This window comes from Fusarium graminearum, chromosome 2 (assembly GCF_000240135.3).
Source record: "Fusarium graminearum PH-1 chromosome 2, whole genome shotgun sequence".
Lineage (NCBI taxonomy): Eukaryota > Fungi > Ascomycota > Sordariomycetes > Hypocreales > Nectriaceae > Fusarium > Fusarium graminearum.
In genome coordinates, this window is record NC_026475.1 from 7,085,386 (window position 1) to 7,111,302 (window position 25,917).

Genomic DNA, 25,917 nt, shown 5'->3' on the forward strand with positions numbered 1-25,917 from the left:
TAGAATGCTGCATAGATCACTTGTTCTTGGAGTGTGCTGCCCTGTAGCTCTGTTGTTACAAGCTCGTTGGTGGGATAGACTTTCTACATATACGCAAATTTTGAGCTTGTTTAAATAACAATCGGTGCGCTGGCGCAATGGTAGCGCGTAGTCCTCCTAAGACTAAGGCTCAGGGTTCGAGTCCCTGGTGTATCGACAGTGTGATCAGTCAGAGCTTCTGATGATTATCCATTTCACTTTTTGATATTTGTGATAGGTGATGTTGTATTTTTAGCGACGACGACCATGGCTCTTTATCTCTCTCGTCCAGGTATGCTCCTGGTTCTATCTTTGCAATTCTTGTTATATAAAGTTCAAGTGGCAAACTCTTAACTGCCTTGAATCACCTACAGACGCTAGGTTTCCTCTTAGTAACCTCGAATATTTAAACAGCTAGCTAGATCTCTTCAACGACCACTATAGATTGACAAAGTTCTACGAAAGACTTAGATTTAAATTTCCATCTTTGCCATGGTCTCTTCTGCCTCCTGTTTCCACTCGTCGCGCCATCGTGACAGAGGTGGTCGTCGGTGTACTACGTCGCCTGCAGCCCATGTCATACGCTTCTTATCCATCTCTTCAGTCACGTCGTTATCAGGACAAATGATATAAAACTCGTTCTTGCCCATCCTCTCATAGAGATACTCGGCGACTTGCTCGGGTGTCCAAGGCCCATCTGGCTTCTCCTTGAAAATCTTTGCGCCAGCCTGTGGTAGTGTGAGTGGTCATGTTCATGGGGTACAGAGTCTTTATTTATCTTGCTTACCAGTCCAGTAAAGGTCCAACCGGGGACGAGCAGGTGCACAGTTGTGCTTTCGTTCTTCAAATCATAGCTCAAGTGCTCAGCCAGGGTCTTGACTGCAGCCTTGGAAGCGTTGTATGCTGCATTTCCAGGAGGGTTTGTGATGCCCTGCTTGCTGCCTGTGATAACGATACTTGTAGGCTTTGACTTGGCAGCCTCTTGAACGACAGGGAGGAAGGTGTTTATGCCGTGGATAACGCCGAAAAGGTTGGTTTCGAGGGTCTTGTATTATTAGCATCAGCTCTGTAACTCGTCTTATGGTTCGCTCACATCTCGAAAGTAGTCATCATCTCCCCAAGTACCCTTGAGACCTCGGCCTGCGTTCAAGACCAAAAGCTGGATGGTACCAAACTTGTCCAGCGCGAGCTTCTTGAGCGATTGCCAATCCGAACCAGATGATACGTCGACTTTTGAAGTGACTACATCGGAGTCATCTACAAAATGCTGCTTGTTCAAGTTCTCAAGAGCTTCCTCATCATTATCGACAAGAAGAACACGCATGCCCTTGCTTCGGCATGTCTTGGCAATGGCAAGTCCAATTCCTGATCCGGCTCCCGTGATCAAGGCAGTCGAGCCTGAGCTGAAGACATCGGTAGGTGACATGATTTCAAGGCCTAATGGTGTATGTGTATGGATGAAAACAAGGTGTCTGAGATATAAAAGTTATCTATTCTCAGGCTGCTCTTTATATCATGAGTTCGGACTTAACGGACTGAGTTGTAATCACCCCCGCATGAGCACACGGTTGATGCGGGGCATGCCCTTTGTTAAATCAAGTTAATGCGCTACAACACCGCTCGCTTAATCAACAGGGTGTAGCAAGTACACGCTAACAGCCTTCATCAAGATCCAATTTTCCGTGCTCCCACAGTCAAAGCTCTTCTTGCTCGGGGAATCCACAGCATCACCGCTGTTCAACGTCTTGGAGCTGCGAGCAAGTTCCCTTCCGAAGTAGTCATCAATTCGGGTGATCTACAAGATGAATCTTTCCTGTTAAATGCATTTCAGGGCCAGGATGTTGTGGTCTTGATGCCGCCACTTCCCCATATCATCACCATCCAAGAGCCTCAGTGTAGCCGATCGTATGTTATCAACAAGATCAGGATAACTTCAACAGTCATGGTATGCTCTATTTTATTCTAGCTATCGATATTCGCTCTTTGTCACCGTCGCCCTCGCCGTATTGTATCCTTTCTCATTCCCGACTACACTTCCAAAAACACGTATCGTTTATCATTATCCCGTATTATCCTTCCAATTCCCTGCCTTTCACTTATTTCTCCCCTTCAACGCTCATGTCGCCAAAGCTTTCAACAATGTTACTCAACACACGTGACTCGATCTCGTCTTGTTTCTTGACGGTGGTGACCGGCCATTGACTTCGCACAGCAACAGCCAATTCCGAATCGCGATCAACATCGCCTAGCCTAAGTGCCATTGACCTTTCTAGAAGCCCAATCTCCTGTTGACGCATTTTCCCTCGGATGACTCGAAAGAGAACTTGCGCCAGGTAATGGTTTCGGCGCTGATAGTAGAGCCCCTGAGCAACGAGAATAAGTGTCGCTCGCAACGACTCGATCTCATCTGCCGGAGTATCGTTGTTGATGAGATTCGCGGACTCAAAGCCAATCATCACAAGCGGTACAACAATAAAAAGGTCCATGGCTTCAAAGCCGTGTCGAAGAAAGTAGAGTCTAACGAGGGTGTGCATATTCTTCTTGGCATTGCTGACCATGTGATGAGGGGAAGATTCTCTGGTGCTGACTGTATCGAGCAAAGGCTCATAAATGGTCAGTAGTAGGTGATGGTAGTATATACTAATTTGTATTAGCTCGTTATAGTACAGCTTGTTATAGTCGCTGTAAGACTCACTGAAGTTGTAGGTGTCCTGGGAGAACTATTCTCCTCGGTGTTAGAGATTCTGGCAGACCATGATACCAACTTTCTAGGCGTCCACGAAAATGATTGGCAAGTTCAAGATCTATTTTGTATCCTCCCGAGTAGGCTGTATTGCAGAATTCGTTCATGATGATCCGAAATTGGCACCTTGCTCGGAGGACTTGACCCATATTCAAGGGCGAAAGACCACGGTTTAATGGATAATTCACCCACGTCTCTCCGTACCAAGATGGATCCTTTGAAGGATCTGGTAGGACCCAGATCGGAGGCTTCTTGATGGCGGGAGCGATCATGAATGAAAAAGCTGAAAGCCTGAAGACGTTAGCGAGGGTCAGGAATTGGACAAGAGGAGGCACTTACGTCTCCCAGTTATACATAGCCCATGCAGTGTACTCTCTGCCCCTTTGGAGTCTCTCACCCCGATCTGCCACAGCAGTATCAAAGATGCGAAGTTGATGAGCCAGGGCAACTGCCTGCAGCCTGTAGGGTTTTCCAATCTCATCAACCCCACAAAGGTTGTGGAATACAGTAAAAATTATACCAGCTTGTATGGTGGTGATTCGGGGTACTTTGGCTTCAAGCTCCCATAAGCGCTTAGCCTCAGCAGTGAAGCGATATAACAGATTGTTTGGATTCCAATACTCTACACGATTAGACATTTGTGGATAGCAGACCTGTTTACATTGTTAACTAATAGACTTAGTATGATATTCAAAGCTTCTTACACAAGCATAGGCAAGAACAGCGTTGACGAGAAGGGGCGAGCAAAAGTCTTCCCGTCCCGCAACCAGATCTTGAAGGAAGAGATCCTTCTGGAAGGCTGCAGTAAATTGGTACTCACAGCGGAACATCACGCGCAGTAGATCCCTCATGAGTACATCATCCTTACTGACACTAGTCCAAGAGGATATCTTGGCATCATTCAGAAGTGGTTCGATAACTTGTGCTGCATGGAAAGGCTTCAAGTACATGCTCCTCTGCTCTTCAGAAACAAGGTCGGTAAAACCGCTCGGTGAAGTGAGCTCTGGACCGTTCTCGTACGAGTAAAGAGTGGCTGTCTGGTATATCAGAGAATTCAAGTAAGGATTGTCGACATGGAAGTCTTTGGGCATATCTGATCTGTAGGGAAATTCATATCGATACCGAGTTTCTGGCACAACAGCCATCTGAAGCATAACATCCCCGGCGTTAGCCTGCTGAAGGACTGACCCAGCATCTGCACCAGACCTGATTCTCTTGAAAAGATCTTGAGCATCGCGTTCAGGCAAGTTTTTTAGCAAGCCCATCAATTCTTCGTAGATGGTAGGATCGCGGTCTTTGCAGTTGTTTGAACATCGACCAAGAGCCTGTGATCTCGTTTCTCCCGGCTTTGCCACGTATTTACACTCAAGGTGTCGTTTCTGGCAGCGAAAACACGTTGGTCTTTCGCCCGAGCACTAGTCAAAGGCAATCGTGAGCTTCATTCTGAAGACCTAGATTCTATGTGTATTCACGTACCTTGACCTTGTACTTCCGGCATATTTCACACGCCGAGAGTACGGGATTTATTCTCGGTCTGATCAGAACGGGTCTGGGAGGTAAATCTGGTCTCAGGTTTGCAGGTAGCAGACGGCGTGCTTGTCCTGCTTGGATGGCTATTCTTGTATGTCTTGTCGCTGGTGGATTAGTCATTGGCCACAGCTGGATGCTCCGTGTTTTGGGGGGCTTTAAGAAGATGATTCGATGGCGACATTAAGATTTACTGCATCTATTGCATCTATTGCATCGTTGGGCCCTGTCAAGCGTTTGTGGAATTTTTCTCTGTTGACTCTGAATTGAACCGAACCGCGCGTTGTTTGATGTTTAGGGGAGAATATTTTGGTCTCGGTCCAGGCCCCGCGTGATGTAGCATGACCAATAGGAATCGCCGGATACCATTACGCTATTTTCATGATAAGGTTATGCAACATTCATAGCACTAGGTATCATCATATCATTACAACTGACAGGATGACAGCTCAGATCAACAATGTTTGATATTGAGAATAATATAGCTCATCATGATGCATCTCATGCATACCAATATTCGTCCCTATGGTTACATCCACCACACATCATTCATATCCCCTCTCTTGTCTGTCCTCTGATGCATAACAACTCAATCAGTCATAGACCTCATTGGGTTTCACCCGGTTCTCAGGTGCCACCAATCCGTTGCTCGACCGGAGTCTCAAGGTGCCTCCATCTGCAGAAACACAAAAGTTTTCCTTCATAACGTCCAAGCTTCCGCCGCTGAGATTTCCAGAGCTGGGTCCAGATTCTCGATCCGCAAGTGCAAGAGCAAGAAGATCAGGCACAGACTCCCATGATGACGAGGTTATCCCGGACCAGATGGACCATATAGAGTACACCACAATCAAAAGTGCATAGACGTAGAAAACGGCCATGGCTCCTTTCATGGTTAAACTGTTGTCTGCGAATGCGAATCCAGTCACCCATGTCTCCATTTCAGTCCCAAAGAAACGCTTTTTGTCCTCGTCTGACACAGCATAAGGACTACCACCAGGACCAAACACTTTACTGTCCTGGGGCATGAAACTCTTCCACCATTCTCCATCGGGATCAGCCAACGTAGTAACGGCACTGATGTTTGGGGTCGAACGTGCCAAGCCGTTGGCTGCTAATGCTCCAATGATCGCCTCCAAATGCTCCGCAGACTTTGATCCTTCGCCATTAGGCGTCCATACACCACTGTTGAGGAGCATCTCATGTATAATCGTCCGATTGCTCCCCGTGTCCAGAGGATTGAGGTATTTGGCAAAGCTAGGTGCCAGATGAACGCGCTGACCATAGCCTGGGCTGCCAATCCATGAACCTCCGAGTGAAGTGGCAATCGCACCTGAGAACGGAGGATATCCCTTGCTTGTTAACGCTACTGCATCGCCACTCAAATCTGTCGTGATCCATCTGGCATCAACCATGCAACCATATACATCAGCTGCTTCTTTTGACTTGTTGGAAGGCACAGCAACTACTACTCCCACGGAAGTGTTTGCAATGACGGGTGCCGAGTCGAACCAAAACACTTCAGGTTTCTTCAAGTCAGTGAGAGTATCCGACAACCAGTCGCTGATGAAGTCTCTTTTGACATCCAGGGTCGTAGGAGGGAAAGTGACGAAATCAGGAAACAACAATGTCTTTGCTTTGGCATCCTTGACAGATGTCAACTCACACCTGGTGTTGGTAATAGGTACAGGCGCACTGAGCTTATGCGCAACCTTTTTAAAGTTATTGAAACGGGTTTGTTTTCTCTTGGCAGAATCATCCGCAGCCTGTTCCCAGTGCAGCGACGTTGTGACACAGGCTTCAGCTGGTCCAAGATGCGGCATCCTGGCAACTGTGTGGTTGGGACTGTTCAGATTGAACCACTTCTCTCTGATATCAACAACCAGATTCACCAGTGTCGAGGAATACCCAGCGACTAGGATTTCGTTGGGGGGTCGTCTGATGAATAGCCCGTTGTTCAGCACGCCTGATAGGCGGATTTTGGAAATCAGCTGGGTATTGATCACATCCCATTGCCAAGAGGGACACAACTCGTTTCCGGTGACGTTGCAGGCAGAACCGATTGTGTGAGCTTCTGTGACTACCGCCGGGAACATTTCCTCCCGAGTACCATTAAAGTACACGAAGCTTCCTCCGGCTCTCCAATCTCCTTCCTGGGGCATCATCGCAACAGCGCTGAGAGACGAGGCTCCTAGCGCCATGATGGTACAGACAAAGACAGTGAGGACAAACCCAATCTTCTTCCACGTCTGGGAGAACTTTCCTCCAAGGATAGAGAAAAACTCTTGGGACCACAGAAAGCTGACCTCAGATATTTGTTGTCCAGCCACCAAAGCACCGTATGGTACAGACTGTCCAATCGTGAATTCGTGGCGGATCATGGAAAACACTATGGCATTGAGGGACAGTACAATGAACATTTCCATGAGCTTGGCTGCAAGCTGAATCCCCAATTTCTTCTCAACATCGTAGTTGGGTATTCCTTCGAGCTCTTTCCCGACGTAGTAATTCTTGAAGATGTAAAAGCTCAAGACAATAATACCGGAAATGGCTGGCAGATGTACCAGAGCAGCCAGTATAGCTGTAAGACGATCTTTGACGATAGGTACCTGGCGTTTCCTTTTCTTGCGTGCCGAAACGTCGAGGATTTGTATGCGCCATTTCTTGAGGATCGTCTTTAAACGCCAACCTTCTGGCTTCACTTTTGTTCCCTGCCCCTCTAGACTTTCGGTGGAAAACAAAGCGACATTTCCTTTGCCTTGTCCTGCCAATGTCGGCTGTGATGAGGGGTGTGGAACATTTTCGTCTGGATTAACAGGCTCGTAGCGAGTCTGGCTGCTTGGAGCAAATTTGTCTGTCATGGTAGGAGATTTCACAGCATAGTATCTTGTGTCGCTATGAAGGAATGAAGAGTGGGCTCAACCACTAGGTATTTATTCTTCTCAGCTGCCATATTCGCACACAATATGCAGCCAGTATCACCGTGGGGGCCAAAATTCGATAGGCGCCGGCCTTCATCCCAAATAGCTTCATTGCGTAGTAAAAGGATCTGGAGATTCTGCGGCACAGCCTTCAGACAGGGTTTCATGTGTGTCGATACCACACCACCCGCCCACTAATCCATGCATAGAAGGATCGTAGGGCTGATGAGTTTTCCAAGCCGTCAAACGTCTCGAGACTCGAAAGCAACAACTTATAGTTTTACTATGAGTTTATCAGTGTAAAAGCTCGCAAAGGATAATTGTATTGCTATATACTGTGAAAACTATGAGAACAAATGAATGAAGCGACAGCTTGAGGCCCGGGGTAGTTGTAGGATTCAGTGTGTCACAAGATTTCAGTAAGCACTAAAAAGAAAAAGAAAAAAACTCACAGCCCTACAGGGAAGTTTAGGCAATGATATTCCCTCTCCTCATCTTCTCAGCCCTCCGTGCTTATCATTACAAGGATACATTATACTGTCTCATGCCTAATTTGTGCTGGTCCATTCTGCATGGTTTAGTGCTTGATGATGACTGTCAGAAGTCAAATGCCAACTGGCTTGGTTGTAAAAGCATCTCCTCTGTAAACAGATGTTGCAAATGAACAAAATACGGAAAGAACAAGGGTCACTGGCTAACTCCCTGAAAGGCTAGTAACAAGCTCACTGCTGTGACACATAGCTACAGCCCAGTAGGGTCCATTCCAGTACAGGAAGAGAGGGATAGTGTGCCCCGTGAAGAGAAATTGATTGTAATGAGACAGTGAAGCAGCCAACTGTCACTAGAAAATGTTCTTGCAGCGCGTCACGCGTAATGTGACGCGTTGGGAATGTCTGTTAAAGAAGAGAGCAGTACGGTGGAAAACAGCTAGTCTCACCTGGATTGAATCGCGATCCCAGGAATGCTCTTTGTCCGAATACGCGGGTTGCTTGCTTCCAGCCTCTCTGTTTCCATCCCTTGCCTTGTCCTCGCTAAATCCAGCCGCAAATGACCCCTGTGGAAATGGAGTTGGAACGTTTTGTTACAGGATACAGGGTAGGAGAGTGACAGTAAGTACCAACTTGTTGCTTGATGTGTTCCTCATCGAGCTTGTCTTACAGCTATGTATTAATTCTTTTTAATTTCTATAGTTAATATTCTATTTAAAATGAACGATTAATTGTGATGCTTGGATACATGTACGCGTTGGTGAACATATCGCTGTAACTGTTGTGAGTTGAGTAGCGGATAAATGTTGAGGAGTACGCTGGTAGACTGTGCAACACCAGATACCACAGAGGGCCATACATAGTAGCTCCCTGTTGACAGACCCATCAAAAGCATAAGAGAAAGGAATGCTCTACCAATAAAGAGTGAAACAAAGTACGAGCACCATTAGTCACAGCAATATTGGCGATCCACACGGGAAATGAGACCCATCTAGCATGTCTCGAATACGATATCGATAAGCAATGATGATGACGATGGCTGATTGGCATCTCCTATAAATTCTCGAGTTTCCCTCGTCCTTCTGTTTCTCTTTTCCTTTTCTCTTCATACTTACCTTGCCTGGAACTTTGCCCATGATCAAGAATATGGGAGTTCAGCGTGGAGCATCTGCATTGCACATCGCGGTATCGCTCCACTCTCTATTACCCTTCGGGGTCGTAGGAGGTGGAATTTTTGATTTAAAACACGTTTTCATTGTATATTGAGCTTGATGCTCGATTATGAAGAAGATATAAAATGTTTGATATGGTCAAGTAATGACATGATTCAGATACGCGTCTGGGCGTCGCGCGTGGGTAGTCATGTCGCGTATATGTTCTGATTTTCTACCGTGCAACGTATCTGAAGACTCGGTTAAAAAGTCCCAGCTCGTCACCTCAATTAGTCTTGGTGGCTGAATAATTGTATAAAATAGGTGGTAATTTCGTGTGCATACGCACCTTTAATCGCGGTTCATATCGTCTATCTATAGTATCTGATGTCGTCATATTATTGCCATCAAACTAAGCGTTGCCCGTGATGATGGCCGCTGCCTGTTCTGAAAGCGCGTAAAGAGGTGCTTGAATGTGTGCACTGATCGGCACAGGAATGACCGACGCGTCAACAACTCGAAGGCCTTCAATTCCTCTAACACGAAACTCCGTGTCTACTACCTTTCCCATAGAGCAAGTCCCAGTTGGATGCCATGATGTCCCGCTCGTCATTGCTAGTCTCTGGTCTAGCTTCTCATCGTTGTCATCCAGACCAAGAGGCTCAGCAGGAAGACCTTCAGGTACTGATTCGCCAGCAATGTTCACGCTGAACTTAGACTCGAGCATAAACCTTGTTAGCTGGCGTAGTCCTTCGCGAAAGACGTGCCTGTCCACTTCGGTGGCCAAGTAGTTGGGGTTGACTGTTATGCGTTAGCAAGTTGAAGGTACGCAAGGTGTTTCTCTTACCTTTTGGATGATCGTCAGGATTTCCCGACTTCAATGCCACAGAGCCTCTGGACGTTGGTAAGAAGGTCACCACCGCTGTCGTGATGTGTTCTGCATCGACAGGAACCCCAGGGAAAGGAACCTTTGCATACATCAAAATGTTCTCTAGGAACGTTCTTTTCTTGGCGAGAAGAGAATGCTTGGACGTTTCAGGCTGAACACTCTCATCGACTGCAATAGCTTTAGCAAGTCCATCACTTGCAACACTGGTGTTGACGATCCAATCGACCGGCACTCCTTGGGAATATTGTGGTTGTTGAAAGAGAAGATTGTCTGACCCCAACGTGTATCCCGCAGAGGGATCGCGTAGCCGCCAGTGCTGAAAGAAGATCATATGGTCAGCTAGGTTTTCACCAACTTCTGGTAGGTCGACCAATGGCTCGATTCCAACCTCTTGAAGGTGAGAGCTTGAGCCTATGCCCGAGAGTTGGAGGAGCTGAGGTGAACGGAGTGCTCCGGCAGACAGTATAACATTATTGCCAGAAGCAATGCTACCATCTGCCAACTTGACACCCGTCGCTTTGAGCTTTCCATCGCAATTTTGCAGGACAATTCTTTGAACAGATGTCTCAAGACGGACATCGACACCCTCCAGAGAGTATTGCTCCGCGGACCATTCACGTTTGCCATCACTTCTGGCCTCGCAGATATAGGCACGACCGAGGTTATCCCCAGCATTCTGATCGCCATTGGGAAGCGTATAGATGCCGAGATCTTCCCAGCCAGCAGCAGCCTGCTCAGCAAGAGGGAACCTGCGGTTTGAAGCCTTTGCACAGGTGATGCGCATTGGTCCATCTTGACCGTGCTGGGCAGGGTCATTGTTGTCAAACCACCGCTCGGATTTCTTGAACCAGGGAAGTTGACCATTGTAACTGTATCGATCGTCACCAACAAGAGAGGCCCATTCGTCGTAGTCAACTGAAGCACCGCGAGTCCATCCACCTAAGATTCGTTAGCACTAGGCCTTGATTGACTGAGATCATCATAGTGGGATATATCTGCGCTTACCTGAATTGATTGCTGAGCCGCCACCAAGGCCTTTTCCAGCGTTAAGGGTAACTCGTCGACCAGCAAGACCAGCAACAGGCTCTGACTCGTACTGCCAGTCTAAGTCACCACCCAAATTCAAGACCTGCATGTTTTGCACGTCTGGGCGCCCACGAGTATCCTTTCCAGCCTCTATGAGAAGAATCGTGGAGCGCTCATCGTACTCTCGGATGCGGCTGGCGAGAACGCAACCTGAAAGGCCGCCCCCAACTATGATATAGTCATGCATTGTCTTGGTGATATTGGACAGTATCTCAAGACAACGGTCGTACGTCAAAATTAAGTGAAAGAAACAGAAAATATAAATCGTCACTGCGAAAAATGCTCAAATATATGGAATACGTTAAGGATAAAGCACGTGGCCAAGGCACAAGGCTGACGTGAGATTAAAGATGAAACCAATCCGCCAATCCACAACTGCGCCGTAAACTATCTAGGTACATGCAAGAGAGCACGCTTAGATACTATTACGGCAAGGCCAAGGTTTCAATCTCAACAATTATAGTGAAATGAACCAATCCTGTTCTTGTTTCAACTCGACCCATCGTCCTAACAACATAGACCAAATATCCCTAGGGAGTATGAGTATTTCTTATTCCTATATAGGCCTGTTGGACGAACTGACAGTAGGAATAGTCTGATTGGCTGTCTCGGCGTTACTGCCCTACGACACCTCTGTCTAGGAATAGGTGTATCCTGCAACACACAGCAACAGTCTAATATACTGGCCTGAGGCACATGTATGCAGTTGAAGCAGATGAACTAGTGGTTGTGCTGATGTTTATTTCTCAGTGAGAGTTTTGCTTTTCATGTTTCGGTAACTCAGACCAGACACAAGTTTCAGTAGACGCAGATCTGGCCAATATCTAGTTATGGTACGTACATCAAGCTTGTGCTTAACTTAATTCATTTCTCTATATGTATACTCCACTGGTCAGAATTCTCGAATTCTCATATAAATGCCGAAGCTCTGAAGTCTTTAATGTGACAAAGCTATAGCCTTTGACAACTGTCAAGTCTGTCATGCGCAACTGGAACCTGTCGATGTGCATCTGGAACCAAATGTAGCCCTGTTCATTGTACGTAAAATTCTCGCCACTTCATCTATCATGCGTCAATATTAATGCCTGTTGTCTCCCTGGCCATACTTTGTAAGCGGCATCACAGATGGACCAACTTCCGCTCCGACGCAGTTACATGGTATGTAGAGATACTTCCTCTGCAAATGATAATGCACGATGAATCATCGGCTGATCGGTGTTTTCAAAAAGCCGAGATCAGGGAAATCGGTAGTCGGGCGGCTCTTTGTGGATATATGCATGGGACATATTGATCGGCAGTCGCTCTTTTCGCGACACGAGTTATCGCACCTGACTCAAATACTACTCTTCAAGTGGAGTCATATTTGGCAAGGCAGTAGGTTATATCTGCCGATCACTGCACAAACAGATAAACTACGATTAGTACCTGCATGGTTGTACGACGTAACAATGTCACGCAACGCCAACGTTTCTTACCTTATGACCCGATTTTTCAACAAACTTTGATGGATAGACAGTGTAGATAACCTTCGATCGATAGTTAGCCGAGTGATTCTCATAACTCAGTCAAGATACAAAAACGTTTAGGCGAGTGCGACATTCCGCTGCAGATATGCTCACAGCACAGCAAATGTCACATCGTAGACCGGACAATTGTTATGTCCGTTAGAGGCACACATGCATGAGTTACAGTGTGATCAGTCGTAATACCTTGAAACTCACCGTCTTCATGCATACATCATTGCATGGCGAGGGGCCGGGGCGATAGTCCGGACAATAAAGTTGACCGACAACCGAAGCACGGAGCTCCATTATTCCAGAGCCAAGAAACTTCTGATGTAGCGTAGCGCAGCGCACGGTGTTGTTGTTGCACTTTTATTAATAAGAAGTCGCAGCCAGAGTCTGAACTATTAACAACCGTCTTCATTCTATCATCACATCAGTATTTCGTGGGTCTGAGCAAAAGACTATCAACCAAAGGCTCTCCTCATACCACTCTTCCTTATAAGCAATACAAAGCTTGCAAGTCATATTTCCACAATGGCTCAAGGTGCTCAAGCTCGTCAATGTGGCCGCTACTGGCTCTTGACAAGCCCTCGCACTGCCTCCAACCTTCTAGTCAAGATGCTCAACCTTGACGAACAAGGTGTCCGCCCTGCTCACTATGGAGGATACTTCTATCTGCCCGCAATCGAACAGCACTTCCTCCTTGAGAAAAAGCCCATGGAGACCTGGACGGCAGAGGAAAACGCTGCCGTCAATAGCACAATTCAGAAATGCTCGCAGAGGTTTCTTGAATACCTTGATGCTGCTGAGCAAGAAGGCCAGAAGGTCTTCGTGAAAGAACACTCGATCTTGCTGACCCATCCACGTGCCGAGAACCACTTCCTCTATGGCTCCAAGGAGGCTCGTACTATCACTGAGGCAACTCCCATAACTGTCGAGGGAATTCAAGAGCCGACTCGGTCGCCGCTCAACCTCACCGTGTTCCCAGATGAGTTTCTCAAGACTTGGAACCCGACGTTCCTCATTCGCCATCCCGCCCTTGTGATCTCCTCTCTGTACCGCACATGCCTAGTCGAGATGGATTTCCACGGCATTCATCGCCCCAAGCAAGAGCCGTGTGCTGCAGAGCTCACCATGCGATGGCACCGTACCCTGTACGAGTTCTTCGCCGAGCACTTCGCTAGTGACAGCGTCTGGCCCATCGTTCTCGATGCCGATGACATCATGACGAGCCCTCAGCTGGTGTCAAAGTACGCCAAGCTGGCAGGCCTTGACGACAGCAAGGTCGTTCGGTCCTGGGAGAAGGCTCCAGAGCAAAAGGTGAACAAATTGACCACAATCGAGCAGAGGATGCTTAGTTCTATTAATGCCAGCACCGCGATCGATCGCAGCAAGATCGCGGGAGAGGTTGACATTGATAAGGAAGTTGTCAAGTGGACAAAGGAGTTCGGAGAGGAAGTGGCGAAAAAGCTTGAGAAATGGGTACGAGATGCCATGCCGGATTACGAATTCATGCACTCCAAGAGAATGCGTCCAGAGCAGGAATGATCTGATACTTTGTACTTTCCCAACTGATCTATGTGATGGATGTATACTATTTTGTCAATAAGAATTGCTGCTTCCATGAGCCATGTGCCGCTTGACAACGTTCTGATCTGAACGTACTGAGTCACGGTAGTGGTGTAGCGTATTCAAGATTCATACTTGTTAGCTTGGTATAACCGCCAGACTTGCATAGCATCAAGACTCCTTGTATAGATTAGCAAGTCTGTTAAGTGATGATGGACAGCGTTTTGGATCACACTTCCGGAGGCCATGAACAAGGCACGGTGACTGACACAGACTCTGGTCTGATGATTATGTAGCTGGACAGAGGGACTAGGATCTCGATGAGACTGTAGCCAAGACAACCCAAACATGTTCAATAAGTTACAATTAAGTATGTCAGATAGACCCATGGTGATGTCGGATACGTCTCCCCATGCTGCAGCAAGACAGATGGAGTCTTGCTCTAAACCACTTTCAGAATTGACAAGAACGCGAGGACGGAATTGGTAATGTCACAAAGACTAGTCTGGTCCAGACACAGTCAATATATTTTGGATATCCGATATTACCGGCTCTGGCCCGGAACGTACACAGTCTGGGCCTTTCGTGGCGTCCCTTGTGTAATTGTTTATCCGCTCGTGGAGGGATTCGTGCAGGGTGTTTTTGTCATAGATTCCCAGAAGGAACAGAGCGGTTCAACCATGACATAAAAAGTGGCAAAATATGAAGTCAACAAAGTTGAACGCTGAACGATTCGGGGATTTGATGGACTGTGGTGATGTAGTTGAGCGCAAATCCTTTGTATGTCAGGCACAAGATCTCTCTACATATCATCGATGACCTTGTAAAAAGTGTCATCGAGACCGAATTTGGCGTCCTGCTGTGGAATGAGGGGTCCATTACATCTAGGGTCCAGTGCATCAATGATTGCCAAAACGAAGCCGGAAAGAGAAAGGCTGTGATTGTCCCTGGAAAATAAATCCGGTTGTGGAATTTACATCAGAGTTTAATTGTGTGCATCCACCACTTGTTCAGGAACGGATCGAAGCCTCGATTCGTCTGGGAAACCTTATCTTCGCAACATTGGTGCCCTGACAGCTTGACCTGGCCTGTCAATGACTGTACACCAAGTGGCGTTGGCTCCCGACGGGAATGCAGGTGTCAATAAGCCACAAACCATCCCCTGAATCCGAGCGTGGGAAACCCGGCGCTACGTCAAGCATTATCGAAGTCTGGGCCAAGAGACAGAAACTCTAGATGGAAGTAATTGAGAAGTTGATCATGCTGTCTATATAAGCGCCCTTGCTTCCCTTCCATGTTTTGTCTCACTCACTCATCAACACTTACAAGTTCTTCAGCATACAAATCGTGTCTCATCATCAGCCATCTACTATACAATTCACTGCGACATATAAACAAGATGAAGGTCTCCATCCAGATTGTCACCGTTGCCCTTGCGGCTTCTGCTGCCGCTCATCCCCAGAATGGCAGAAAGCCCGCACCCAGCAGCACCACATCTGGCAGCGCTACTTCAAGCACTGCTGCTCCCTCCAAGGGTTCCATGTATAATCTGCCCTTCATGCCTACATGGTTCTTCCGAGACTCTTCCCAGAACAAGTGCATCAGCGCCTACAACGCCTGCTTGATCTCCAAATCGAGCGACCAGTCGCCATGCGCCTCCGACTACGCAACATGTATCAAATCCGCTGCCTCTGCTTCCCCCTCTGGCGGCTCTGCAACCTCCTCCAAGCCACCCCCACCCCCATCTGCAACTGGAAGCAAGACTGCCTCGGGCACCATGAGTCGACCCCCACGACCTACAAGCCTCAAACAATGGTGGGGACAAGAGCAGGGTCGTCGAAAGTGCCGATACGACCACTGGGTTTGCATTAGCAACAAGTCCAATGACAAGGCAGACTGTGACGACAAGAGGGCCTCTTGCTTTGCATCGGCCAAGACTGCCACCGCGACTACAGGTCCCACTAGTATCCCAACCGGATCAGCTACTACCACCGCCACAGACTCAACCTCTACTACTTCTTCAACCACCGTTGCTGACGCTGTCGCTGCCACTGCTAACGCTGATGGTTCTCTCTCTCCCGATGACCCTTCTTTTGACGACGACAGCGACGACTCAACATAAGAGTGAGCTGTGCAACATTGAGCTGCAACACCTGCAAGATTTCCTTATCCTTTTAATTACCTCTGCCTGGGCCTTTATTAGACCCTCGACATTCTCTTCAATACCACTATTAGTTTGTCTACAGTCATTCTTTTGGAAAACATAGATCTCATTGTCCTGTATAGTAAAGAACAAGAGTACGTCTTAGATTACTTAAAGAATGCAAAAAAATTGATGTTACAATCTGACCCTATGTCGAAGTCCAAATATTATTCCTGGTGAATTTTAATAATGTCCAGTGTAAGGGACAATTGCTCGATCTTTATGTGGCGTCCCAGTCCTTTGTACCCTCAGCTTTGCATGTCGAGACTACAACTCATAGCACCCCTTCTCTTGTCTTGCTAATAATTCATTGTGCTTTGTGAGTTCTTGTTGTGATAAAATTATTTCGTATTATTGAATAGTGTCATTTGGTGGTTATACATGAAATTCTAGACCCTAATGCAAAAACAGTGTCATAATCGTCCATTCTTCAAACCTTTACTTAATTCTCCCACTCATACTCGGGAACTGGGAACTCCTTTGCATCCCCGAATCCAGCTGCAATAAACCGCTGAGCAAACCCAATGAGGCCAGATTGCGCAATCAGCCAAAAGATGTTATTCCGTAGCCAAATACCCCAAGCCGTCTGCGGCGCCATGATGGTTGGTACTAACGGTGGAATCGGCTGCATTTTGTTGATTAGAGGCCTCATCTGCTGCTCATAGCTTTGGAGACCTGCTTCAATATCCTTGCCGTGTTTTTGCAGCTCGCCGGCCAGGATGTAAGCGCCTGCAAGAGCGAGACTTGTTCCAGAGCCTGTGAGACCAGATGCGTAGCCTGCGTCGCCCACCAGAACGAAACGACCGCGGTGTAAAGTAGGCGTCTTGACTTGAACGGTCTCGCTCGCGTAGAAGTCTGTCGAGTCCATCATTTCTGGCATGGCTTCGTCTGTTTTCCATCCGACACCTTGGTAGTGCTGAGCGATGTACTTTTTGGTTGCAGTCTCCCCTTGCGCTAAAGCATCTCGAAAGGATTTCATCTCCTCCGGAGTTTGGTTCAGGCACATGAGTAAAACTCGACTAAATCCTGCGGGATCTGAACCGATACTTAGGTTACGCCCTCCAACAGCGCTGTATCCTTTTCCAATTTTGTCGCCATTGAGAAGATCTTTAGATGTCGAGAAGTAGGCCGCCCAGCAGTTGGTTGAGACGATGGGGTCCCGAACATGACCACCAAAGCCTAAAACACGAGTTCTAGACGTTGCCCCATCGCCAGCAACTACCAAGTCGTATTTTGAGGGTGCTGTGCCATTGGCAAAAGTGACAGTAACGGGACCGTCATCTTTCTCACTTTGACTGATGGATGCGATCTGCTCGTTAAAGATATAGTCGATGTTTTTGTTATCGTTGGTGACATCAAAGAGAATCTTTGACAGATCACCACGTAAGATCTCGTACTCGGAGACGAGGGATTGCTGGTCTGGGTTCCCTGAAGGCCTGACGACACCGAAAGGCTTGCCATCTTGGTTGACAAAGCTGATGCCTTCTTCCTGAGTTGACTTTGATCTGATGGCCGCTTCGAGTCCAGGCATTCGGCGCATGACCGAAACACCGGCAGTGCGAATGTCGACAGCTTGGCCGCCTGTACGTAGGGCTGCGAAGCGCTCTACAACTGTGACATGGGCGCCTGCTTTAGCGAGCCAGTAGGCTGTCGCTGGGCCCGCTATAGAAGCGCCTGAAACAAGGACTTTTAGGCCTGACATTTTGTTTTTAGTGGATGATGAGATGAGATGGTTGTTGTGTGTGTGCAAAAAAGGTAGTTATGTGCTGAGATTGATGATATATCCTTTGGGTAATTTTCGCATTTTAATAGTTACGAAAACATCATATTTGATCCTATTCCGGACATTGGAAAAGAGAAAACGGATACCGGACAATGGGAATAGTCCATTATTGTAAAAATGACTGTCAGCGCTAGCGATGCTGCCACTGTAAATCGTCGCTAGAGCATAGCGTAGTGGTTCATGTTAGATGGTTGGCTTTGACGGGCAGAATCTCTGCGTCATTGAACTGGATATTCAGCACCGGGATCACGATAAACGGATTGATAAGATAGAAGGATCAATGGAAGGATGCTTACTTGAATATTAGAGACATCCTTTTATCGGGTCTAGGTCCATATGCGACAAACTATCGGTGAGCAGCTGGCTTATCGAGGACGTTTGACTGTCCGTTCGGACTTTAGAACTGCCCGATGATCTCTTGCTTCAGCCATTACAAGCCTCCCAATTCCAGAGTCGCTAGACCTAAATACCGAAAGGATGCAAATAAAGCCGTGGAAGTAGATCAATGCTAACTATTTATATAATTTTAGATCTGTCGCTCCCTATATCAATTGACTCACAAGCCTTAGCAGTCATTATTAGTAAACTTTGTCAAAATGGCCACAACCACAGCGCCAATTCATTCTGACACCAAAGTTGCGCTTGCAACCTCATCCATGCCCGCAAGCTCCCCCAACAACTGCGCTGCCAATGGACTCTGTAACCCCTCATTTCGACCAGCTTCTCCAATCTCCTCCCCAACTGAACTGACAGGCCTCGTTGATTGAGGTCGAGAACTTGCGAGAAGGTGATTGATGCATTAAATGTGCCATCCAGGCCGCCGTCGCTATCATCACGGCATTCATGGGTGAACCTTACACAGCGAAGAAAAGTGGAATATTTTTCAAGGAAGCGCTCAAATCGGAAGTCCAGGGATTGGCAACGGGAATGAAGGGCGGGATCAAGAGTCAGAAGAAGGAGTTGAAGAGCCGAGAAAACCCACATGTTTCCTTCTCTTATCACCGCGTCGACGTAATTACTGCGAACCAAGTTTCAAGGTTCGGTCTAGTAAGCAACCTCCAACAGTGACATACATACATCCTCATGCTGATCTGGAGAGAAGCCCGAAGCGGCCCAACCGTGATGGAGAAAGATAATTTACCTCAACCCACCCCGCACGGTTCTCCAACCTTTTCCGGTTTCCCCCATGGGGTTCGGGTCCTCAAGGCTTCAAACAGAGTCAGGCTTTAATATTTTCCAAGGAAACAGTCTAGAATTTGTATCAGAAAAGGCCCAGGCCACACCAAAGAGACCCTCGCCGAATGTTACGTTGCCTCGGTTTATGGAGAGATACCCCAATGCCCATGGGGAGAGTGGGTTTCTCCAATACCCTTTCCCCAACATTGTCATCACCGACTGGTTCACTCCGCATGGAGGCTAACTGTCAAAGGGCATGGCTCCTCCTTCTATTCGGCCCGTCGTAGAATTCTCCATCAACCCGCTGGTGAACATGACGATCTGATCCCCAAATTTCCAATCAAACACATTGCTTGGTTTATCGAGCCCGTGTCAACCCCGTATCGCTGAACCTACACTAGCCTGGGCGGGCATCAGTCCGGTTTGGAATAAGCTGGCTATGGGAGTTGCCCGTGTGCCGTCTTTGCCGTGCTGCCGATTTGCGCGCCTATCACAGCTGAAGAAAGACTTACAAAGCGTTGTCTAGCACATTGCGAGATCCACGACTCCACGGCTTATACCTTGACACTAGATGGAGATTCGCCTCGACGTTAGAGAATTTGGGTCAGAATGCGGAGAGGACCATTTATAATAAATAACCTTAACATTCCCCAGGAAATGCTTGACTCACTTACTATAATCTTGGTTCAACACTGACAAGTCCTTTTTCCTCCAAGATGTCTTCTCCGGTTCTAAAGTCAAAAGAAGAGCTCGGTCAGGCCAATGTTGACCATGCCGAGGTCCTAGCCAACCCGGAACTCATGAACGATGCCTTCGACGCCGAACAGCGTGAGCACGAGCAGGGTACCTGGGCAGCTGCAAAGAGTCACCCATGGGCATGCTTCTGGGCATTCGTCATGTGCTTTACTATCGTGAGTTACAGTCACAAACCGCCAGTGTCCCAATTCGCTAACATGACTTGTTTGTGTAGGTTATGGAGTCGTTCGATATGTTTTTGAACGGAAACTTTGTCGCCCTTCCCGCATTCCAGAAACACTACGGCGTCCATGTTGAAGGACATGGCTGGACTATCCCAACAAGATGGCAGAGTGCACTCTTCCAAGCTGGTCAATGTGGTGCTTTTGTTGGTGTCTTTGTCGCTGGACCTATCACCAACCGCTTCGGTTACCGATGGACAACAATGTTCGCATTGATGCTCATGAATGCCACCATCTTTATCTCGTTCTTTGTAAGTCGCAGAACTGTCCATGATTACTATCATGGTATCTAACCAGTTTCACCTACAGGCCGATTCGCTAGAACTACTCGTCGTCGGACAGGCCTTGGAAGGTGTGCCATGGGGTTTCTTCATTGCCAACTCTCCTGCATACGCCAGTGAGATCGTTCCCCTGGCTCTTCGAGGCGCTTGTACAGCTACACTACAGATGAGTTGGTCTATCGGATCCATCATCGTTGCAGGCGCCACATACGCCTACAACAAACGCGACGACCAATGGGCCTGGCGTGTACCCCTGGCTTTGCAGTGGCTGTTTCCCGTAAGCCAAAACCGTCAAATGTGCAGTGATCGTGACTAACATTTTCACCAGACCCCTCTCTTGATCCTTGTCTTCCTCGCACCTGAGTCACCCTGGTGGCTTATCCGAAAGGGCCGCAAAGACGAAGCTCTGCGATCCATTGAGCGTCTCGGCAGCAAAGACAAGGAGGACTCTCACCAGAAGCTTGCCATGATGGAGAGAACTGTTCAGATTGAGGAGAAGCTTGGTGGAAGCCCTTCCCTTCTCGATCTCGTCAAAGGAACCGACTTGAGACGAACAATCATCACTTGTTTGATCTATGCCTCTCAGAACTTTGCTGGTAACTTGATTGCCAACCAAGCCACATTCTTCTTCGAACGTAAGTTTTATCGCATTTCATGGATATGATTGGTGAAGCTGACCCATTACTCAGAGGCTGGTGTGTCAACTGAGCGTGCCTTCCAACTCAACTTGATCAACTCGTGCCTTCAATTCGTCGCCAACATCATTTCACTTCCCGTTGCAGGCTTCTTCGGTCGCCGTACAATCTACCTCTGGGGCACACTCACCAATGTTACCTTCCTCTTCCTCCTCGGTGTCGTCGCCTCCATCCACCAAAACAGCGCCACCAATTACGCCCAAGCTGTCCTCGGCATATTGATCTCCTTCGTTTACGCTGGAAGTCTTGGACCCATCTCTTACACCATCATCGCCGAGACATCTTCCGTCCGTCTCCGCGCTCTGAGCACTGGTGTTGGTCGTGCCGCTTATTACATCGCTGAGATCCCTATGATCTACCTGGCCTCTCAATTGCTCAACCCTACAGGATGGAACCTTGCTGGCAAGTGTGGATATGTCTGGGGAGGCACAGCAGTTGTCTGCTTTGTGTCGGCGTACTTCTTCCTTCCTGAGCTGAAGGATCGATCATACCGTGAGACGGATATCTTGTTCAAGCGCAAGATTCCTGCGCGCAAGTTCAAGTCGACCGTTATCGATGTCCGAGACAACGAGTAAGCTCGGCGATACGGTTGAGACTTTGTTGTTATGTAGCATATGTAAACTCTTCGCCCACCATAGAATAATGATGCTGCGAGTTTGTGTACTATTTAGTTAAAGCGATAATGTCATTAGCGATTGATCATATTTTCCTGATAATTTTGTGGTTTTGTAAATATGTTCAACGTGAATCGACTATAGAGACATGTCTGACTTATCCTTCAGATAAACCTGAAGATAAGGTTTCCATCATAAATCATACTTTTGAGCATTATGACTCCAATGCTCTCACAAGACCTTCAGATAGACATTGAACGGTCGTTGCCTAAAAGTGCTTTCGATGGCCATCATCACCAATCGAGCGCCCATCCAATTCATGCGTCTCATATCGTCTATGGCCGTCGACGTTGAGAGGGCTGATGAGCTCGAGCAACTCAAGCCTTGTTGTACTCGCCGGTCAGCATTCATAGAGCGCTCTTGGAGCAAAAAAGGTCACAATCGCAAGTCGCGGGTTTAGCTCAGTTGGGAGAGCGTCAGACTGAAGCCAAACTTCAATCATCTATCGATATCTGAAGGTCATGTGTTCGATCCACATAAACCGCAGTTGTAAGAGTCCGGCCAGGACTCAAATTCCTTTTTTTGCTTTTGCCAAAGTTCAAGCAAGACCCAACAGAAAAGAGGTTAGTTAACCAGGGAATGAATGTATGTCAGACCGGTGAGCTCGTTGAGTTACCGTCTCCCACTCTCACCAACGCTAGTGATAGGTAACATCGCACATGGGCGGCGTGACTCAGAATGGAAACTCGTCTATTCCTTTTTTATGCATCTATAAATGCAATATAGTTCGACGTTTCCCAAGCACATGCCCTCTATCTAAGAAACAATAATGTTCATTTGTCCTGTGCATGTCAACACTCCATGGAACATGTCATAGTAGCTGCCTGAGTTAAACCTTGTAGACATAATCTCCCGAGACACACATCAAGGGTTACGCAGAGAAGCCAGTGGCTGTGCACAGCAGCTGATAAAGTTACCAACGGAACACATACACAATGACTCACACCGTAGCTTATCAGCTGTTCATCTTGTACTTATACCCTCCTTCAACCTGAACTCCTGCATCTTCACGGTAGTTTTTCCACAAACACCCATCATCCCAAGATGTCCAATCCATCACCTCATGCGGTTCTGACGCTGCCCGTGGATATTCCACACATCACGTCTACAAGCGAAAACTCGGATCTAAATTACTTCGGCCCAGTTAATGACGAAATTCCTATCGAGGCGTCCAAGTACATCGCTCGTGTTACTGATGGGGTAGAGGAGGAAGTCGCACACACGCTCAAGGCATTCCTAGAGATCACGCAAAGCGACTGCGTTGGCAACCCAGAAGAGAAAAAATGTTGCTGGTTTACAGTCCGCTCACAAAAGCCCACCGACGAATTTCATATCCCAAGATGGCACCAAGATGGTCGAATGTATCCATACGATGAAGGACGCGAAGAGGTTGTGAGAAGCAAGTATGCGCTCGTTATACTTGGGCCTCCTACACTCATGCTGGTGCCGAATGAACAGTCATTCGCTATTGAACGGCAATCGGTGTCGAAATTCCTGAGGTGGTGTGAGGATAAGGATGCCCCTCAGCCCACGCCAGAAGAGAGAGATGAAGCAGAGCTCAAACAGCGAAAGTGGCTCGAAAATGAATTCAAAGACACACCCAAAGTACAGGTTGGACACGGCCAAGTCGTTCGATTCAGCTGGGGAAGAGTCAATAGTCCAATCCATTCAGAGCCAGACTTCATTTGCGACAGGATCTTCATAAGTGTTTTGTATGGCAGTGAACCGGAATTGCGACAGATGGCCGATTGGAGAAATACTGAGTATGGAAAGTACGAAATCGAACTCTGAGGACTGTCATGGACACTGCGCACCTTGATGCTATTGCCACATCGGGTTGGGTTGGACCGCACCGGCGATATCACCATGAAAATAGATCGAGGTGCGCTGTCTTGGTTGTTGAGACATCTGATTGCAACAAAACTGATGGACTGGGGTTTAAAAGACATGCCATGAGATGGCAGAGGCGGTGCTGTAATAGATCTCTGAGGATTTATGAAGAGAATGATCTTGTATGGAAGACGGAATACGCTTTTTGATAGCTGTCGCTTTGTTCACCTGACTCCTAGAATGATCTAATCAATTTAACCTTTTTTCGTCAGTGTTAACTTGATTTGTGCCTGAGGATGTATTAACTACGGTTCTTAATCAAATCGATGTCGGTTTCTGAGGATGGAGTTTGTAGTTATCGTAGTGAGTTTCCAATTGCAATGGATGCACTTTGTAGATATTCAAGCGGTGTATGTCGCATATCAAGTTTATTCTAATTTCTCGAGCCGCTAGTATCGGATCCTTCAAACGACCCCTCAAATACTGTCTTGCCCAAGACCAATCCCAATGGACAGTTGCACACGGATGCCTCTTTGTGGGCTGAGGCTATGGCACGCATAATGACGCTAACCAGCGATAAGCCCTGCAATCTGCGACAATCTAACCGCTTGTCACCAGGAAGGATTGGATTTTCCCCCACCTTCATCGCTGTCCCGGCCACTCATCGCTGTAATCATGCCGAGTATCCGTTTCGTAAGGCTGCTGGCTCATCTGAAACCATGTTGATAAGAAGCTTATTTCCCACCCTAAAATCTTGGCTCTTACATTACAACATTTCAACACCATCATGTCTAACAACGGAAGCGGCCGTGGATTTCTTTTCTCACGAGGAGGTCGTGGTGGTGGACGCGGAGGCGGCCTACTTGGGTCAGCTGTCCGTGGTGTAGCTGGAGGCATTGGGCTTGTCTCAGAAAGCGTTAGTTCCTATAAGGACAAGAGAAACGCGGAGAAGAACGCGCCGCCAGCACAACCAGCACAGCAATCACAAGGAAGCAGCAGCAACGATGCTCCCGTCAATCAATTACAGCAGAATACCTACCAATCGTCTAGCCAAAAAGGCGACGCGACAGAGAGACAGTGGGAACTCGACGACACCCAGACCGAGCTTCTGTCAAACCCAAATGACGAGTCTTCGTCGTCGTCGTCGCAGACTGTACAAAACGACACCGATCTTGCTACCATTTTCATCAGAGAGCATGGCTTGACAAACCCGCCAACTGGACAGCGACTTGAAATGCCCGTCATTCTTGCCCAGAGAAGACCCAAGAATCGCTCCCGTGGATTCGTTCGTGGATATGCTCCCATCCTTGAGGACGTAGGCATCAACCAAGAAACGTGGCTTGACTTCCTTGATAAGTTTGATGCGGCCTCGATGGCATCTCCATGGATTCAAGTCCTCAACTTTGCAGAAATTGGTGGATTCTTTGTACCTTTCGCGCCAAGCATTGCTATCAGTGCAGCCGTGTACCTGACCATCGAAATCACCAAGGACATGCATAGCCGACAGAAGTATGATTGCACTTCACCTTCATTCCCACTATAAGCTAACAGTTGAAAAGCACAAACAAATTTTTAGGAAAACTCAACGAGGAATACTTTTATCCCAGAGGCCTCTGCTGCCTCATCATGACCTGGAGAGAGGGTACCGGGAGAGCCCATGAGATGATTGATCTAAACAAGACCATTGCCTCTTCAATGAGTTCCCAAGACTCTGGAATAGCGGACAAGTTTAGTAGATCTAGTGGAAAGACCTACGGAGACTTTTCCCTGCCTGAGGCTGCACCTCTTATCTTTCCTACGCTGGATGTTCTTGATGCTGCTGATACCGAGGAGTCCAAGGGATTCAAGAAGAGTATGGCCGCGAAAAAGAACTTTGTCGCAGAGTATTACGATAAAAGAGCGCAGGCTGAGTTTGTGAGTGTTTTGCTGTCGAAACAAATAGGGTTGTGCTAATATGATATGATATGTAGGCGCACAACAACACAGATAATGTTCTAGCCAACCAGGGAGAACGACCAGAGTTCACTTCTCGATACGCTGACCCTTCTCACCCTGCCAACAGTGGTTCTATACTTTCACTGCTTACAGGAGGAAATATAAACCCCAACAAGTCACGTTCAGGCCGGGGCGGAATGTCTTCCGGAGGTAGAGGTGGCAGAGGAGGAAGAGGAGGGATCACCGAAAGACTGACTGGCAAGTCTGGGCCCGTGTTCCAATACTCGGCTAGTGATGCAATGAAGAAATTGCTTTTGAGCAAGGTAAGAACATTTTCGAATGGAACGGTCCATGTGCGATTGGCTAATGTTTTTACAAGGACGTCTTGTATATGATGGTTGTCAACATGCCCACGGAGCAAGAGCTGAACGAGGCCAAGGCTGCTTTGGGCCGGGAGTGATGTGACATC

General features: G+C 47.6%; 13 protein-coding genes and 2 non-coding genes across 15 annotated transcripts; 10 read left to right on the forward strand and 5 right to left on the reverse strand.

Annotated features, from left to right (window-relative positions):
- Positions 1-123: 123 nt before the first annotated feature.
- Positions 124-195, forward strand: FGSG_20607. Its single transcript has one exon. It is a non-coding gene; the product is annotated as a tRNA-Arg (tRNA).
- A 296-nt stretch (positions 196-491) lies between these two features.
- FGSG_03375 (uncharacterized protein) lies at positions 492-1,444 on the reverse strand (the record flags this gene model as incomplete). The annotated part of the gene is made up of 3 exons (XM_011324050.1): positions 492-746; positions 806-1,063; positions 1,112-1,444. 3 exons carry the CDS (start codon positions 1,442-1,444, stop codon positions 492-494), a joined length of 846 nt encoding a protein of 281 aa, XP_011322352.1.
- A 670-nt stretch (positions 1,445-2,114) lies between these two features.
- Positions 2,115-4,026, reverse strand: FGSG_12447 (uncharacterized protein; the record flags this gene model as incomplete). Its single annotated transcript, XM_011324051.1, has 4 exons — positions 2,115-2,621; positions 2,714-2,786; positions 3,101-3,414; positions 3,466-4,026. 4 exons carry the CDS (start codon positions 4,024-4,026, stop codon positions 2,115-2,117), a joined length of 1,455 nt encoding a protein of 484 aa, XP_011322353.1.
- An 855-nt stretch (positions 4,027-4,881) lies between these two features.
- On the reverse strand, positions 4,882-6,666 carry FGSG_12448 (uncharacterized protein; the record flags this gene model as incomplete). Its single annotated transcript, XM_011324052.1, has 1 exon — positions 4,882-6,666. One exon carries the CDS (start codon positions 6,664-6,666, stop codon positions 4,882-4,884), a length of 1,785 nt encoding a protein of 594 aa, XP_011322354.1.
- Positions 6,667-9,257: 2,591 nt separating this feature from the next.
- On the reverse strand, positions 9,258-11,007 carry FGSG_03373 (uncharacterized protein; the record flags this gene model as incomplete). The annotated part of the gene is made up of 3 exons (XM_011324053.1): positions 9,258-9,646; positions 9,693-10,673; positions 10,740-11,007. The coding sequence occupies 3 exons, from the start codon at positions 11,005-11,007 to the stop codon at positions 9,258-9,260; spliced, it is 1,638 nt and encodes a 545-aa protein (XP_011322355.1).
- Positions 11,008-12,016: 1,009 nt separating this feature from the next.
- Positions 12,017-12,325, forward strand: FGSG_12449 (uncharacterized protein; the record flags this gene model as incomplete). Its single annotated transcript, XM_011324054.1, has 1 exon — positions 12,017-12,325. The coding sequence occupies one exon, from the start codon at positions 12,017-12,019 to the stop codon at positions 12,323-12,325; it is 309 nt and encodes a 102-aa protein (XP_011322356.1).
- Positions 12,326-12,859: 534 nt separating this feature from the next.
- Positions 12,860-14,063, forward strand: FGSG_03372 (uncharacterized protein; the record flags this gene model as incomplete). The annotated part of the gene is made up of 1 exon (XM_011324055.1): positions 12,860-14,063. The coding sequence occupies one exon, from the start codon at positions 12,860-12,862 to the stop codon at positions 13,871-13,873; it is 1,014 nt and encodes a 337-aa protein (XP_011322357.1). The 3' UTR covers positions 13,874-14,063.
- A 1,162-nt stretch (positions 14,064-15,225) lies between these two features.
- Positions 15,226-16,207, forward strand: FGSG_03371 (uncharacterized protein). The gene has a single exon (XM_011324056.1). The coding sequence runs from the start codon at positions 15,294-15,296 to the stop codon at positions 16,014-16,016; it is 723 nt and encodes a 240-aa protein (XP_011322358.1). The 5' UTR covers positions 15,226-15,293; the 3' UTR covers positions 16,017-16,207.
- A 332-nt stretch (positions 16,208-16,539) lies between these two features.
- On the reverse strand, positions 16,540-17,799 carry FGSG_03370 (uncharacterized protein; the record flags this gene model as incomplete). The annotated part of the gene is made up of 1 exon (XM_011324057.1): positions 16,540-17,799. One exon carries the CDS (start codon positions 17,797-17,799, stop codon positions 16,540-16,542), a length of 1,260 nt encoding a protein of 419 aa, XP_011322359.1.
- A 677-nt stretch (positions 17,800-18,476) lies between these two features.
- FGSG_12450 (uncharacterized protein) lies at positions 18,477-18,647 on the forward strand (the record flags this gene model as incomplete). The annotated part of the gene is made up of 1 exon (XM_011324058.1): positions 18,477-18,647. The coding sequence occupies one exon, from the start codon at positions 18,477-18,479 to the stop codon at positions 18,645-18,647; it is 171 nt and encodes a 56-aa protein (XP_011322360.1).
- Positions 18,598-19,111, forward strand: FGSG_12451 (uncharacterized protein). The gene is made up of 2 exons (XM_011324059.1): positions 18,598-18,927; positions 18,983-19,111. Exons 1-2 carry the CDS (start codon positions 18,724-18,726, stop codon positions 19,001-19,003), a joined length of 225 nt encoding a protein of 74 aa, XP_011322361.1. The 5' UTR covers positions 18,598-18,723; the 3' UTR covers positions 19,004-19,111.
- A 661-nt stretch (positions 19,112-19,772) lies between these two features.
- FGSG_03369 (uncharacterized protein) lies at positions 19,773-21,584 on the forward strand (the record flags this gene model as incomplete). Its single annotated transcript, XM_011324060.1, has 5 exons — positions 19,773-19,967; positions 20,027-20,284; positions 20,331-20,591; positions 20,643-20,949; positions 21,004-21,584. 5 exons carry the CDS (start codon positions 19,773-19,775, stop codon positions 21,582-21,584), a joined length of 1,602 nt encoding a protein of 533 aa, XP_011322362.1.
- A 489-nt stretch (positions 21,585-22,073) lies between these two features.
- FGSG_20608 lies at positions 22,074-22,169 on the forward strand. Its single transcript has one exon. It is a non-coding gene; the product is annotated as a tRNA-Phe (tRNA).
- Positions 22,170-22,727: 558 nt separating this feature from the next.
- Positions 22,728-23,474, forward strand: FGSG_03368 (uncharacterized protein; the record flags this gene model as incomplete). Its single annotated transcript, XM_011324061.1, has 1 exon — positions 22,728-23,474. The coding sequence occupies one exon, from the start codon at positions 22,728-22,730 to the stop codon at positions 23,472-23,474; it is 747 nt and encodes a 248-aa protein (XP_011322363.1).
- Positions 23,475-24,300: 826 nt separating this feature from the next.
- FGSG_03367 (uncharacterized protein) lies at positions 24,301-25,908 on the forward strand (the record flags this gene model as incomplete). Its single annotated transcript, XM_011324062.1, has 4 exons — positions 24,301-25,022; positions 25,121-25,427; positions 25,484-25,771; positions 25,828-25,908. The coding sequence occupies 4 exons, from the start codon at positions 24,301-24,303 to the stop codon at positions 25,906-25,908; spliced, it is 1,398 nt and encodes a 465-aa protein (XP_011322364.1).
- Positions 25,909-25,917: the final 9 nt, after the last annotated feature.

Bases quoted from the DNA above. Each gene is read 5' to 3' on its own strand.
- FGSG_03371 (XM_011324056.1), top strand. From the start codon at position 15,294: ATGAAGGTCTCCATCCAGATTGTCACCGTTGCCCTTGCGGCTTCTGCT.
- FGSG_12451 (XM_011324059.1), top strand. From the start codon at position 18,724: ATGGGTGAACCTTACACAGCGAAGAAAAGTGGAATATTTTTCAAGGAA. The intron at 18,928-18,982 runs GTAAGCAACCTC...TCTGGAGAGAAG, and splicing joins AAGTTTCAAGGTTCGGTCTA to CCCGAAGCGGCCCAACCGTG.